General features: G+C 28.8%; 1 protein-coding gene and 1 non-coding gene across 2 annotated transcripts; both read left to right on the forward strand.

Moving 5' to 3' along the window:
* Positions 1 to 1,392: 1,392 nt before the first annotated feature.
* Positions 1,393 to 1,470, forward strand: LOC137811840 (small nucleolar RNA snoR117). Its single transcript, XR_011081168.1, has one exon. It is a non-coding gene; the product is annotated as a small nucleolar RNA snoR117 (small nucleolar RNA).
* Positions 1,471 to 12,104: 10,634 nt separating this feature from the next.
* On the forward strand, positions 12,105 to 15,886 carry LOC137829090 (growth-regulating factor 4-like). The gene is made up of 4 exons (XM_068635886.1): positions 12,105 to 12,517; positions 13,563 to 13,917; positions 15,133 to 15,530; positions 15,644 to 15,886. The coding sequence occupies exons 1-4, from the start codon at positions 12,328 to 12,330 to the stop codon at positions 15,712 to 15,714; spliced, it is 1,014 nt and encodes a 337-aa protein (XP_068491987.1). The 5' UTR covers positions 12,105 to 12,327; the 3' UTR covers positions 15,715 to 15,886.
* Positions 15,887 to 17,155: the final 1,269 nt, after the last annotated feature.

The raw sequence follows: 17,155 nt of genomic DNA on the forward strand, positions 1-17,155 counted from the left end.
AAATGTTGGTGTTGCAAGATATCAATAATAGTTAAATGTAATGAATTAGAAGAATCAATAGCAAAGAGACTTGATGATAATGCAGTTTCATAAACTTAAGGAATAATATTATTAACAAATGTAGGCACAACAATGCCATTATCGAAAATAGAAAGAAGCAAATGCATAAATTCAAACAAATGATGTTTTTTTTTTCAAATTGATATTACTTTTATCTTAAAAAAAAACGAGTTTCATAAGAACTAACGTACTGTGTCAAAAAAAAAATTATCCTGATTCATATAAAAAAATAAAACAGTTTATCCCATCTTTGTAACTCATAAAACACATTTTATAGAATTTTTAACAAATAAAATTATATACAGGGAGAGATTTGTATTTTTGTTTGGTAGGAATAGTAATTATTTGTAGTATGTTTGTTACAAATCGTAACTATTTGTAGTATGTTTGCATAATAAATACAAATTTATTTACTAATCAATAATAATTTTTTAATTTCAAGGGAGTAATTAATTTTAAAAAAGTTATAATCTCCACGGTAAGTTTTATCTAATAAACTCGTGTGTTATCCTCGAGACTAATATTTTTAAATACACACACGTCTAAAAAAACAAATTAAAATATAAATTTTGAGCAAACAGAAAAAAAAATCGTTTTTTTCTTAATTTATGTTTTAAAATATCATCTAAGTGACTTACTCATGTTTTAAATATTTTATTTATTCTTAATATTTTACTTTATACTTTAAAAAATCAACAAGGACATAAGACGTTCTCTAGTATAATGAATGTTTATAATAACTATTTAAAACCCAAATATATTTTACATTTTAAAAACTAACATCTCTATTTATTTATACATGTGAGAGATACTCTTAATTTGGATCATCAACATTGATTTTTTTTTTACATTTTCTTCCTCCACCACGCATCTCCATACATTTTACATATATTTTTTTTTAAATTATAGAATTTGAATGTATTTTTATTTTTAAAATTTTATAATTCAAAATACAAAATTATATTTCAAATTATAAAATTTACAAAAGAATATGAAAAAAAAGCACAATACATTTTAAGGAAGGATAATTTTATTAAAATTAAAAGAATAATGGAGTTTTAAAAAAACAAATAACACAAAATCAAGCCCAATAATAAGCTCTTGAAAGATTTGGGCCGGAGCAGAAGATGAAGGATTCAATGGTATCACTCGCAGGAAAAATTAGGGTTTCATTCCATTTTCGCCTATTTAATATGCGAGCCACCCATTCAATACATCGTTCGCTACTTTCTGTGTTCTTCTACTCTGTAAGTATTTGCATGATTTCGTCGAATTTCATCTTTTCTTTTCAACTTTTATTTGATTTGCTTTTTGCGTTCTGCTTTTGGGTTTGGCCGGTGATGCATGATGAATTTGTCCGTACCATCCGAGATTTTCTCTGACGAATGCTCATTCTTGAATCTGAGGCCTTTGCTCTTTCAACGTCTATGAATTATGATTGTTTTCTTTTTAGTTTTTCTCACTAGTGATTGTGAATGAAAAAAAGGCAATAAATTAGAGTCTCTGAGTTGCTTATTCCATGGCGATATCAGCGCTGTACGTTGCCGATAAGAATTTTGTGCTGAGAGATTGGCTTGGGTCTCTGTAGGCTCATGCACTCAGATGTTCATACACTTTTTCTGATTTTTGTTTTATTTTTTTTGAGTACCTTATTGGTCCTTAGATGCTTGTTGAAATGTGTGGTCTGTTAGAGACTCTTTGTTTTTTTGTTTTTTTTTTTATGTAATTATACTATTTCACCCATTTTAAAGCAATTTTTTTTGTCAAGACTGAAGTGGAGTGAGATTCAATTAGATTTTCTTTTTGATTATACTTTTTATTAGTTAGATGATGATCTCAAGTGAGATTTAATTAGATTTTGTTTATAACTCACTGTTTTAAAGCACATTCAGAATTACTTAAGAGTTGCGGCGCAATGAACAAAAAACAATTTTTGTATCACAGAAAACCTCTGTTTGTTAGCCAATTGAAAAAAATCAATTGAGTGTGGTGGCTATCAATTTGTGACCCAAAAATTCTTGAGATAAAAGTTCAGACATTTCACCGAAACACTGTTTTAATAAGTAATTTGCAGACTTTATATAAAAAATCTAAGTTTTTGGTAAGATTTAATACAAAATGTTATGTTTTCGAAGAGATAAAGATCAGAAGATTTAGACCAAAACGCTGTTTAATAATAAAGTACATTCTATACTTCATAAAAAAAATAGTTTTTGGTAAGATTTTATTCCGAAAGTAAAGTTCTTGAAACATTGAACATCAATTTTTTTGAAGCAATGAAGTTTATGTAAGATATCCTTTGTAACGAAAGAAGATAAAATGATTATTTTCTTTGTTCGTCATTGACAAATTTCACAAGGCTGGATTTTATTGTAGGGAATATGTGACTATGACGTCACGAAACAGTTGAACACATTACTGGAAACAATTTCATCAGTAAATTTTTTTACTGGAATTTGGATTTCACTCAATAATTTTGAAATTTGCGTTTTTTTATAGGCTTTGATAAAGGTATTCCTTATTATCTTTATGTTTTGTTTGGATTAGGATACAAAAATTGGATTAGAGATAAAAAAAAGAGTAAATTTGAGATGATTTAAAGAAAAAATATAAAAGAAGTTAAAATGTAATTTTGGACAACTTTGGATGGAAGTGATGAACACATAAACTAGAGTATTTTAATATATTTTAAATAGTGTAAATTAGAAGATTATAAATTTATTTTTTATGTAAATAAATAAAAAAATGAAATATTAATTAGTTTAAACGACATTTAAGTTAATTAAAATAATTAGTATTATATTATATTATGTTATATATAATCATAAAGTATACTTTTATCTATATGTTTAAAAAAAATTAATAAAATAATTATTAATTTCGTATATAATTTTAATAATTAAAATAATTGTAAGTTTTAATTATAACTTTAAAAATAATATAAAATTTAAATGAATTAAAAAATAGAATATAAAAAAATTACTATCTATACATTCATAAATTTATTTATTAACATTGTAAAATGTTAAAAAAATCTTCTCTATATTTATGTTTTTAAATTACCACAACAATTTGTATAATTCTTTTAATAACAATATTTTAAAATAACATATTTAGATTTATAATTTCAATCTATAAATTCAATTCAATTCATGTCAAAAAATAACATATTCAAATTTCATGAAATTTTTATATTAACAATATATAATATTAGACAATTAATTTTCCTAAACATTCACATCTAAAATTAAAAACTAATTAACAACTATTTTAAAATGATTTAAACAAATTAAATTCAAAATAAAATTAAACATCCAAACACAATTTAAAAAAAAAAACACATACCTCAAGAGAGTAGAACAAACCACAACACAATGCAAGTCTAAGATTTATCTAATTGTGTCTGAAAAAAAAAATCATTCAAAAATTAGTTCAAAAAACATAAAATTATAAATCTAGAAAATTAGAACCATAATCGATTATCACCCCAGTGTAAAATAGATTATCCAAATGTTTATAACACATAATCGATTATGCTTTCAGTGCAAAAACGACCATGATTTTTTTTGTTCACATAATCGATTATGGCATACGTTATTTTCAGTGATAATCGATTAAGAATGAAACTAAACTCACACACAGCTCACCTGAGGTCACAAACGAAAAACCAAGCGCACTCACGACCCTCTCCAAGTGCTCTAGGTATGTGCTTTGAGAAGAACCGAATTGTCTGTCTATGCTTTGTGAGGTTTGTGAGCTTGGGAATCACATATATATATATTGTTGCACCTCTTTATTACGCTCATTCACCCTCTCACCAACTTGCCTATGCATTCATTGAGCTTTGAACTTGGTCAAACAGATCCTGAACAATGGTCAGGAATCTCATGTGCTTGCTGTTGAAAAGCTTCTCATCACAGATCATGCTTCACGTACAATGCCCACATAAATCTAGTGAGGGCACAAATGATATTTCACTCATCCTACTTGGCACTCACTCCCTCCCCCTCTCCTTTCTCTTCACTTCTGATTGCTTTCTCATTTTGCCCAACTTTCCCCTCACCCTCACCCGCACCTCAACCATAATCGGATCCAAACGGGGATGACACCCCACATTCGTCTACGGCTACAGTGCCACCCCCAATCCAAACAGGGACTTAGTGTGGGTTTGTTTTTAGGGTGATGGAGGTTGAATGTGGGGTGAATGGGTGTCACCCTTGTTTGCTTCTATGAGAGGGAGAGGTTGAGGGTGAGAGTGAATGGAAAGTTGAGGGTATTTAGAATCCTCTCATAATTGAAGAGAAATGAAGGTGTGGGATGAAAAGACCATGATGCTCTTCATACAATAATATTAATAATAGAAATTATTAATAATAATAATTTTTTGTATATATATATATATATATATATAAGATAACATAATTTAAAGAATCATAAATAATATTAAAATTATCTAAATAAATTAACTTAAGTAATAAAATTAATTTAAATTAATAAAATGAAAAAGAATAAAATTATACTTACATTTAAAATTATATTTAATTATTTTTTTGAATTTATATTTTTTTCTTTTATTTATAAATGAAACTTTAAATTATTTTAATTAACTAAAATATGCATAAAATTATTAATTATTTATTCTTTTTTTTTATATATAAAGGTAAACTTGTAATCTTACAATTTATCGTATTCAAAATAATTTAAAATATTCTTACAACCATCACATTATTTCAATAAACTTTCTTCACCCACCTACTCTAACCTATCTTATTCCAAGCACACTCACTTTTTTCCCACTTTCTTCTCACACTCTCACTCTTCCACACCCTCAACTTTCCACTCCCCAATCCAAACAACTCACTCTTCCACACCCTCAACTTTCCACTCCCCAATCCAAACAAAGCCTTAGGAATAAGGAATAATATATTGCAATTTCTTCTTTTAGGTGGTAACAATAAATATTCAACTTTTTTTTTTCTTGGATATTCAAACAGTTAGCATTTCACCAGGATAATCCTTGAATTAAATTCCAATAATCGTGTTATAAATTCAATATCCTTTTTTATTCCATTTTTTTTACTGTGTCGATCTATAATTATAGAAATATGGTATATAAAAGGATGGTAAGAAAAAATATAAAAAAATTATATATAAGATGGTAAGAAAAATTATATTTAGATAACTCAATAAATTAATTGTGTATAATAATTGCGTACAATAATAAGTTCTTAATATCATCATTATTTCTTTAATAATAAATGTTCCATTCATTCTGCTCCTTGTTTTTTTTTATCGAAATAAATTCTGATTTTCTTGTGATTCACTTGAGGTTGTTGTTTGCATTTCGTTTTTTTTAAATTAGGTTTAAATTGAATGATTTATTATTATCTTGTGATCACTTGTATAGAAAATATATAAAAGTGTATGAAGACTTTTTCTCTTCCAATTACAAGCTAATTATTAGTGATTCACTAATCATAAGATTCTATCATTATCAAATTAATTGCGTACAATAATGTACAAATACAAAATGCAATGTGATGCCAACAAATGCAATGGCGATTGATTCACAGTGATAAGAATGCAACAAGGCTTTTTTGTTTTAATTAAGCAGGGAAAGAATACTAAATCCTTCACAATAACTCTGGGTTGTTGTCTTAGAGGTTTGAGAAGGAATGCAAGGAATCTAGTGAAGACTACACGAGACATATTTGAAGGATTAATAGGAGAAACACATAATACAAAGGGTTTTCATGTTGGAATGCTCCATTGGAGGGGTGATGGACATGTTGGATTAGGAGTGATCATTGGAATTTATTCAAATTTCAAAATATGAAATGAAACACAATGAACATTTAGTCTGATTAAGAGAAGCTTCTCTCAAATAGCTTAGAGTTTCTCTCAAACAGCTTATAACAATAATCAAATAGTTGAAAAGAGTTTATATAAGTCTACAAGTGTGTCAAATAACTGGAAAGAAAGAGTATATATAAGTCCACAAAAAGGAAAAACAATGTGATGAAACGAGGGCAGGGCAGAAAATTAGTTTTCTTTGGATCTCTTCAGTTGTTATGCCAAATATTGTGGTAATCATTCTCCATGATTCTTATGTTTCATGAGTGGGTTGGGTTGTGTGAGTGAAAGGAGAACTTAAGATTTTTGTATTGTGTGACTTAAACTTGGGTTTAAAGACCTTTAAACTTTCCTTCCATCTATCTAATCTTATTATCCTTTTCTAAAACCAATGTGATGCATATGTAAATCTCCCTCATGGAAAGAGGACAAACAACAACACAAAGTATGACCCATAAGGAAACAAGAGGGATGAGTTTGCTAGGGTTAAAAGTGTCCCTATAAAAACAATCAAATATTAACATTAAAGAAATATGGACAATAGAAGGAAAAAAATGAAAAACATGTCCTTTGGTTCAAGGTAAGGTAGTCCTTTTTTTATAGGTTGATATAATAGATGCAAAGAGTACTGATATTTTTATTTTGTTTGATTTTTCAATTTTGCTATCTCATGAAGTTGTCTAAACTTTTGATCTTCCTCTTTTAGTTTGATTTTTCAGTTTTGTTACATATGAAGTTGTATAAACTTTTGATCTTTCTGTTTTATTTTGATTTTTTCAGTTTTGCTAATGAAGTTGTCTAATTAAGGGTTTTATGGCAAAGATTTCCAATTAAGGGTTTTATGGCAAAGATAGCTAAGAGACAAACAACAGGTATGACCCATAAGGAAATTGGGATGAGTTTGCTAGGGTTAGAAGTGTCCCTATAAAAACAATCAAAGATTAACATTAAAGAAATATGAACAATAGAAAGAAGAAGAAAAATAGAAAACATGTTCTCTGGTTCAAGATAAGGTACTCCTTTTTTTTATAGATAGAACCGATGCAAAGATGATAAGAATTATATATAAGATAATAAGAAAAATTGTATTTAGATAATTCAAGAAATTAATTGTGTATAATAATTGCGTACAATAATAAGTTCTTAATATCATCATTATTTCTTTAAAAATGTCCCTATAAAAACAATCAAAGATTAACATTAAAGAAATATGGACAATAAAAATAAAAATAAAAATAGAAAACATGTCCTTTAGTTCAAGTACTTTTTTTTTATAGGTTGATAGAACATATGCAAAGATGGTAAGAATTATATATAAGATGGTAAGAAAAATTGTATTTAGATAATTCAATAAATTAATTGTGTATAATAATTGCGTATAATAATAAGTTTTTAATATCATCATTATTTCTTTAATAATAGATGTTCCATTCATTCAGCTCCTTGTTTGAGGTTTTAGATTGCATTTGTTTTTTTTATAGAAAATATATAAAAGTGTAAGAAGACTTTATCTCTTCCAATTGCAAACTAATTATTAGTGATTCATTAATCATAAAATTCTAATTATCAAATTAATTACTTATAATTAATTATTAGTGATCCATTAATTCATTCTACTCATGATTTTTTTATCGGTAATAAATTATGCGTTCCTTGTGATTTACGGGAGATTCTTGTTTGCATTTTGTTTTTGAATTATATTTAAATTGATTGATTTTCGGGTAAGGAAGTGATCAAGATGTCAAGACTTTAAGCCTTGAAGATTCAAACTAAAGAACACAAACTCAACCTCATTGTTCACATTGTACTTTTTTTAGATTTGAATGTGTAGCCTTACTCTTATGAATAAGGAACAAAACATGTGTATAGTTTTCTTTCTTTTTGTAGTGTAACAACAAATACTCAACTTTTTTTTCTTCGTGTTCTTGGATATTCAAATAGTTAGCATTTCACCAGGAAAATCCCTTGAATTAAATTCCAATAACCGTGTTCTAAATTCAATACCCCTTTTTAATGATTTACCACTATTGTTAGTGCTTCCCACAATGCATTGTAGATAGATACATATGTTAATCATACTACGAGAATCATATAAATAAATTTTTCAATTAATTCCATAAAAACTTGAACATGTACCAGTATGAATCGGACGAATGAATACACGTGTCGATCTCCCCTAACGGACCAACTGATAGCATGACACACTTCGATAGGCCGACTGAGACCCCATATCCAATTACGCTTAAACCAAGTTAGTGAAGCTAACCTGTGATTAAGAGCTGGGTAATGCGACCCTAAACACGGTCCATCTCCTAATCTGACCCAACAAGGAAAGTCCAATAAGGTAATATATATAACACACATCCCAAGAAACTAGGTACGTCATAATCTACAGTGCTATGACAACCGAGTACTGAATCCTTTATTGACTTGAGCGTCAGAGTGCCTTCTGCAAGTACTTCCATCCGGTGAAAGACTGAGAGCCGAAGCTACCGAGGGACAATAAGGAAAGAATTGGAGGACATCACGACCGACAAGAAGGAATAAGACATCCTCTCAATAGTTCTCTAGACTCTATCCCAAACGATAACATAAACAAAACAACACTTTTATTTAGGGGGTGGCAATACGGGCGGACCCGCATAAGACATATTTTTTTATAAAAAATATTTTTTTTAAATAAATATTTTTTTTTATTTGAATGCATTAGGTAAATGGTCTCATAATATTATTTTCACGAGACATGCATAGTAAGATGTTATTAAATTTTTCAGAATGTGAAATATGAAGTTACATGAAGAAAATATGGATGTACAATTTTTTTTGTCTACATTTTAAAGTTATGCGGGTTATGACCAACCCGCCCCGCCCCACACTTTTCCCGCACGGACTGCGGATTATGAGGAGCGGGCCTAAGCAGGCCAGCAGGTTGAAATCAACAACCTGCCCCAAAAATTTTTTAGCAAACCACTGACCGGCCTGTGCAACACGTCCCACTTTACCACTCTTACTTTTATTGACTCTTTAAGAAGTAATGAACAGTTATTTAACACTCAAAATGATGTTACAAATTACAACAAGTATACATAAACATATATTAACTAGGAAAATAAACTTTTATATACCTCTAAGTGTAAGGTGGGTGCTTCATCAAAAGGAAGCCTATTACTAAAATACATGAGAATTTAATATGAAATCATAGTTTTTATATCAACAAACTTTGTGCAAAACAAAACATGTGCATATTTGAGGTTCTTATTATATATATATGGTTAATGTGTCATAAATATATGAGACTTTTTGGTTTTTTTTTTAGTTTTTTTAAAATAAAAAATTACGGATGACATGTACAATAATTATTAAATATCCAATTTAAAATAAATTATTAAATCTTAAAAAAATCATATATATTAAAGACCCTAAATTTATTTTAACAAAAAAAATATTTGAAAATATCTTAATAATCAATTCCTCTCCTCTATAATGAAATTAAAATAATGTTCTTAAATAATTGAAACATGATGCTACAACTTTAATTATTTTCTGTTTTAGTCAAATAAAGAAACTCCTTTAATTATAAAGGAAGCAAACTTGATAAGATACCAAATGGGTGATGGAGAGAAAATGACCGACAAAAGTAAGAACTTTAATGTGAAATGAGAGTAAGTATAGAATGATGGAGATTGGGCAACAATTTCCTTAATTGCATTCTCCCTTTGACTTTTGCAGTTTCAGCTTCATTGCTTCATATAATTGATAATTTTATTTCCATATAAAAGGAAGCAATGATACATGCTGAGAAATGTTCATGGATTTACTATATTTATGGATATTCATAAATATTCACAATTTTTTTTAAATTAAATAAATTTATTTAAAAAATAAAAAATCTGATGTTAAAATATAACCTTAAAATATAATCTAAATAAATTTGAATAATGAAATATTAGTACAAATAAAATTAATTTTTTAAAAATTTAAATTATTTGCACCACAAAATATATATCTAAAAAAGTTATTTTTAATTTCACACTTCTAAATAAAAAAAATGTAGCTCTATAATCAAATTAAAAATAGTTATTTAATTGCTAATGTTTTTTATACCTATAATTTTTTAATTTTTTTTTAAAAATATATCAAATTAAAAGTAATTAATAAAAAAGTAGACTTTATCATTAAAATATTCCTATGCATATACCCATTCAAGTATATAGTAATAGTTATTGTGAATTTATTATTGAAAAAAATGTTACTATGACAACTGCATAGTTAAATCATGCATATATTAATTTACGATCTTTTAAGATTTCTCCTTTTCTTCATAGAACCTACATTTCAGTAAAAAGATTTATTTATTCTTTTACTTGTAACCTTTGTTGTAATATGAAACAATTTGTTATTATATTATCAACATATATTCTACTATAAATATTTATGGAGGTAGTTTTTTTCTTTAATCTTACTTCAAATATATGCATGCCTACATGATTTTTTCTCTATTTTTTTTTTCAAAGATTTGCAAAATATGCAGTGAAAAATATTAGTTTGACAATTAAACCGTGAAAAACACTAGTTTACTATCTTTCAAAATTTCTCTATCTATTCGTATAAATTCACATGTCTCAATAAAAGATTAAATTTTCTTTTACTTTTAACATAAGGCAATTCAATGTTGTGTTGACTCTTTACTATAAATATTCATTGAAGTAACTTTTTTCTTTAATCTTACTCCAAATACATGCATGCCCACATGCCACTTTTTTTCTCAGTATTTTCCAAAGATCTGCAAAATGCAAAATTGGTTTCTGAAGGAATGAAATGAATTGAAGGTTTTTGTCCCTAAAACAAGTGAAGCCAAATATACAAACACAAACAAGATATGGCCAAAGGGTGTGGTCCATGAATGATGAAGCATGGGTTACCAAACAATGAATAATTAAACCACCATTGGTATGAGGTGTGAGAGAACTTGCCAAGTTCTTCTGCTCATTCATTCATTCATCTTCAATAATCCAGAGAGGTACAGAGTACATAGGCAATGATACAAACAAAGAAACATAAAATTGGAATTGCACACACTTGCATTGGTTTTGACACATTTTCTAATTTGGTTTTGTTTTTGGCAAAACGTGAGAGAGAGAGATTAGTCCCACATCGAATGTCACCCGCATTCCGCCAAGCAGTGAATGGTCTCCTTTTTCTCCAGCCGTGTAGTATCTGTCAATCGGTGCTATGGGCCACTGGGCCCGGGCCTGCCATTACTCCAGCCCATGTTGCTGTCCCTTCAAGGGTAGCATAATCAAACTGCATCATCCTATCTTCCAACAATATCACTAAATCACACCAAATCTTACAAAAAAGAAAAATATGTTTTTAGTATTTTTCAAACATTCAATATTATTATTATTATTTACTTTAAAACATTCCCTGTTTCAAAAATACCTGATTTATTAACATTTTTATTAATTTTATTTTTTATATTTCAATATCACAAAAATTATTAAACAGTAACTAAATAATTAGTCATTATATTGACTAAATTAAATACTAATTTAGAGAATTAAAAATTATTGATATCTTTGATTTTTATTATTAATAAAATATTATAAAATAATTTATAAATTAATATTTAAATTAGTTATCAAAATTTTATTTACTAATATTTTATATCCTAAATTAATCTCTTAAAGACTAATAGAGATTAATTTAGAATATAAGTAATTAGTAACTAAAGTCTTGGTAGCTAATAAGTAGATACTAATTTAAAAATTGTTTTATAATATTTTATTAATAAAAAATACTAATTTAAATATAAATAATTTTTTAGTTTATAAAATGATTTCTAATTTATTGAGTTTAATGACTAATTATTTTGTTTTTTAAAATTAATTTATGTTTAATGATTTTTTTATAATAGTGTTTGTTAGACGTGATAATTAGTATAAAAAATAATTAATCTAGTATTATCTTGTGTACCATGAATGTGTGAATACTTTGCTGGAACAATTTCCTATTTAAATTTAGTATGTGTTGTGATTAGTGAAACAACATTTTATGTTTTTTTTGGAGAGAGCTTTTCTTGTTCTCATACCACACTCAAATAGGATGATTGTTTTCACATTTAAAATATAAGATTGATGAGATAATGATATTCATTTCTTTAATATTCCTAAGCACACAACTTTGAAGAAGTCATGTAAAATTTCAACAAGAAAAAAAATTTGATTGGAATGAGAGATGAAACTGGAATGAGTAACTTTTCCTTTATAACTTGGAGCATAGCCACCATCCTTTGTGACAGAACACAGTGGACAAAGAAACAACAAGCAAACCCAAATGGTTCCGACAAAGCTCGATCTGAGTGTGTCTGACTATGTTTGAGTGTTGTTGATAGGAGTGTGAGTAACCGAAAACATGAACAACAGTGGTGGAGGAACTTTGATGGGTTTGAGCAATGGTTATTATGGGAGATCGCCATTCACAGTGTCTCAGTGGGAGGAACTGGAGCACCAAGCTTTGATCTTCAAGTACATGCTTGCTGGTCTTCCTGTGCCTCACAATCTCGTGCTCCCCATTCAGAAGAGCTTCTTTCACCACCCCACATGTCAGTTTTCAATCCCCTTTCTTTTCTATATGATGAACTTGTTTTCACAGTGCTTACCCTTTTGCATGTTTTGATTAAAGAACTCAACTTTTCTGTGCCCAGAGACAAGAAGAGATTAGGGTGTTTTTATTCTGAGTTTTTCCCAGAAGTTTTGTTCTCATAATTGGTGGTGTCATTTATGTGCAGGCAACATCAATGTCTTTCTTTTCTATATGATGAACTTGTTTTCACAGTGCTTTCCCTTTTTCATGTTTTAATTAAAGAACTCAACTTTTCTGTGCCCAGAGACAAGAAGAGATTAGGGTGTTTTTATTCTGAGTTCTTCCCAGAAGTTTTGTTCTCATAATTGGTGGTGTCATTTATGTGCAGGCAACATCAATGTCTTTCTTTTCTATATCAGTGCTTACCCTTTTTCATATTTTAATTAAAGAACTCAACTTTTCTGTGCCCAGAGACAAAAAGAGATTAGGGGGGTTTTCTTTTTGAGTTTTTCTTAGATGTTTTATTCTCATAATTGGTGTCATTTATGAGATGCCTGTAACTGCAAGTGATGGTATCATTTATGTGCAGGCAACATCAATGTCTTTCTTTCAATTCAACCCTAAAGGCTTCACATGACTATGTTTACCCTTTGTTCCTGAACCACTTAATGAGCTTGTTTATAGTGTGGAAGGATAAATTAAGCTTGTTTCTAGATTGAAATTTAAGAAGGAGTCTATCTAACTAGATATTATCTTTACATGTTTGGAAAGTTTTCCTTTGATTTTTGCAATTAAACTTACTAAGTAGTGATTGCATGGTGAATAAATTTGCTATCTTAGTTGGCATCTTTTATAGGGATTTTCCTTTACCTTTCTGGATGGAATTATTGGAACACAGATTTGTGTTGTGATAGCTTATAATATAATATTGGGTATTCAGTTATGGAGATTTTGAACCTATTAGCATGTAAAATATGTTTGAAACTTCATTTTGTCTTCATTGCTGCCAAATGAATGTCTTTGGAATGTTGATAACAAAAAGCTGTGCATGACAAACTTTGCAGTGAGTTATTGTTCCTTCTATGGGAAGAAGGTGGATCCAGAGCCAGGGAGATGCAGGAGAACTGATGGAAAAAAATGGAGGTGCTCCAAGGAAGCATACCCTGAATCCAAGTACTGTGAGCGCCACATGCACCGTGGCCGCAACCGTTCAAGAAAGCCTGTGGAATCACAAACTGTGACTCAATCTTCTTCAACTGTCACATCACTTGATGGTGGCAGTGGCAGAAGTAGAACTCTAAACTTCCAAAACCTTCCTGCAAATGGCTTTGGTAATCTCCAGGGTACTGATTCTGGAACTCACCATACCAATTATCATGTTGATTCCATTCCTTATGCCATCCTAAGTAAAGAATGCAGGTACAGAAATCCTTATCATATTTTGCTTCTTTTGTTTGCATGGAATTTGAAGTTATTTATGCTATAAAATCATGTTCTTGAATTTTAATATTTTAGTCTAAATTTGTGGCAGTTAATTTGAGGATACATTTCTGTATGTGGATAGTGACATATTTATATGGTAGATTTCTAATTTTTTCATAGAGATCTGCAGGCATTATTACTAGTTTTTAGAATGCAGAACTTCAGAAGGGTCTACATCTTTCTGTCTGTTGTCAAAGTCAAGATTAGAGCTGTTGGCTACCTTGCTTTGCTTCTTCAGCTTCTGTACTTTGTTTTAGATTTAGGAGACATTCATGAATCAAAATTGTCTTCAAACTGGTCTTGTTGGGTACTTTGACAAAAAAAATGGTCCTTTAGTTGTCTCTTTTCTAGTTTTTCATTTTCTTGCACTGATTTATTTCTGAAATGCTAAGTGCAAAGCGAAACTTCTTTTGAAAAAATGTTGAGAAACACTTCGTCTACTGCATTGCATTTTAAGTCTAACTCAACTTTATAAAATCCGTTCATAAAGTTTGCACGTGAGAAATATCCTTATTTCTAATCGAGATCTACAACACTTTCTCTTCATGCTCTATTGAATATAGCTGTGTACTTTGTTCTGTTCCTCATAGCCATATTGCTTTGTTCTTTCTTAAACAGTAAGTCACAAATTAGAACACAAAATTATTCCTATTCCTCTTAAATGGTGTGTCTGGGTTGGACACACCACACCGACACTTGCAGGACACATATTGATGAAGTGTCAAACTCAAAAAATATTTTTTGGATTTCTGTCAATTCTTGCACGGTTTTAACATAATTTTAAAAAAGAGAAATACATTAGTTTTCTAAAAACTCAAATTTATTATATAAATTTTTATTATGATTACAAAAATAAGAAACAAATCCTTTTGAATCAACCATGATAAACATATTTCTGCTACAAAAAAAATTGAAACATATTTGTGCACATAAATCTTTATTGTCAATTTATATAATTCATAATTATATAATATATAGATTCGTGTCCCGTGTTCTACCTTTTAGAGATTATATGTATCCGTGTCGTATCAGTGTCCATGTGTCACTGTTTCTGCCAGTTTCTGCATAATTAAAAATGACTATTGAATGTTTTAGCAGTATCAACATAATTGCTTATCTCTTGAACATGGCAATTTTACTTGAACCAAACAGGTATCTTCAAGGACTTAAATCTGAGGGTGGTGATCATATATTCTTCTCAGAAGCTTCAGGAAGCAACAAGGTGCTCCAAATGGAGTCACATCTGGAACAGACATGGCCTTTGATGTCTACCAGAGTTGTCTCTTTCACTACATCAAAATCAACACTGTTGCATAGTGATTTTCCCCAACATTCGTTTTTGTCTGGTGAATATGCATCAGAAGAGCACCTGAAGGAGGAGGATCATCAATCTCTTCGACCCTTTTTCAATGAATGGCCAAAAAGCAGGGATTCATGGTCTGCACTGGAAGATGAGAGATCTAACCAAACAGCATTCTCCACAACTCAACTCTCAATCTCCATTCCCATGTCTTCTGATATCTCTGCAACGAGCTCTCAGTCCCCACATGGTGAGAATGAGATTCAATTTCGGTAAAGTTTTGGGTTATAAGCATGGATTATGTGTTCTTGTAATTATATTGTTGCAGATAATTAAAAACTGTTCTTGACATGTTCTTGGAAGGATCAAATAAGCTTGGTAGAATAGGTGCTGTGCAAAGTAATCCCACAATCGAGAATTTTCATTCAAGCTGAGTTTTTGTTCAACTTTATGCAATCTCAGTTGTTTTCTAAAGCAAGATCCAAAATTCTTATTCGATGGAAGGGTACTTGTTGAACTCTGGAACATTATTGGCTTTGTATCTAATGAACTAACATAAATACTTCGAACTTATTTATGCTATTGGTTTCGTTATTTAATCTTTAAGTTTAACTCAATCTTATTAAATCTAAATCTGTTCTTAAGTTTAACTCAATCTTATTAAATCTGTTTATATAGTGAAATTTATATCCACTTAATGTGAAATCTCTAATACATTGTTAATGTGAGATCTTTAATATAGATGGACAAGTAATTGCAAGCTGTGTCAATATGAATTAAAAAAAATGATAATGATTTTTTTTTTTCATTTGGATTTAACTGCAGAATATTGAGATTTCAATTTAAGTTTCAATTTGACAGTTTTTATTACCAATGGATTTTGTGTAATGTCTAATGTCATAATAACACAACATATATGTGTATGGAATATTAAACCAAAATCTTATTCAATTAAATAATGTATAACTTTGTAAAAAAGTGTTCTTTATGAGAAATTTATTTAACTCACCAAATGATAGTGATATACGGATTTAATTGTAAGAAATATCTGACTGTTTCTTCTTGCACTTTCATATCTTCTTGTACCACCTCCATACATAACATGAAAATATATTTTTATCCTTCTTATGTCACCTCCATATAGTAGTTTCTGGATTATGTAATCCAAAAACTCATTTGAAAAAAAACTTTCGGATTACATGATCCAGAAGTTAAATAATAAGACTTCCAGATTATGTAATCCGGAAATTAATCATGTATATGAAAAAAGGCTTTCAGATTATGTAATCTGAAGGCTAATTACAAATTTGAAAAATAACTTTCGAATTCATAATCCGAAATAGTATAGAGGGACGTTTTTTGAAATATGAAAATATATGGAGGTGAGAGAAGAAGGTATGGAGGCGCAGGAAGAAACAATCGAAATATCTTCATTTGGATTTTTTGGAATGTATAGAGTGAAGCCCAATCAGCAAAAACAATCACATCCTCCATAGTTTCTTAGTGCACTTTCATGAATTTTTCCAAAATTATTCTTTTAGCTGTGGAATTTTTTTAGTTATTTTTGAATTATATAATCTGTAAACATTTTGAATTGTAGAATTTAAAAAAGTATTTTTTGGGTTCAAAAATACATTTCAAACTTTAAAATTCAGATCACAAAATTTTAGAATTTGAAAGTTATTTTCAAACCCTGAAAATATTTTACATTTTAGTATTTAAAGTGTATTTTCAAATTCAGAAAATACATTTTGAACTCTAAAATCCAAAATATAATTTTGTATTTCAAATTTTAGATTTTAAAATTTTAAAATAAAAAAAAAAGAGAATGTCAATAAAAAAAATATGAAAAAAAAGACAAAAAGTTTTTTAAAA

The sequence above is a fragment of the Phaseolus vulgaris genome, chromosome 11 (assembly GCF_000499845.2).
Source record: "Phaseolus vulgaris cultivar G19833 chromosome 11, P. vulgaris v2.0, whole genome shotgun sequence".
Taxonomy (NCBI): Eukaryota; Viridiplantae; Streptophyta; class Magnoliopsida; order Fabales; family Fabaceae; genus Phaseolus; species Phaseolus vulgaris.

Coding starts and splice junctions, on each gene's coding strand:
- LOC137829090 (XM_068635886.1), top strand. CDS start 12,328: ATGAACAACAGTGGTGGAGGAACTTTGATGGGTTTGAGCAATGGTTAT. Junction 12,518..13,562: donor CTTCTTTCACCACCCCACAT/GTCAGTTTTCAA, acceptor CAAACTTTGCAG/TGAGTTATTGTTCCTTCTAT. Junction 13,918..15,132: donor ATCCTAAGTAAAGAATGCAG/GTACAGAAATCC, acceptor TGAACCAAACAG/GTATCTTCAAGGACTTAAAT.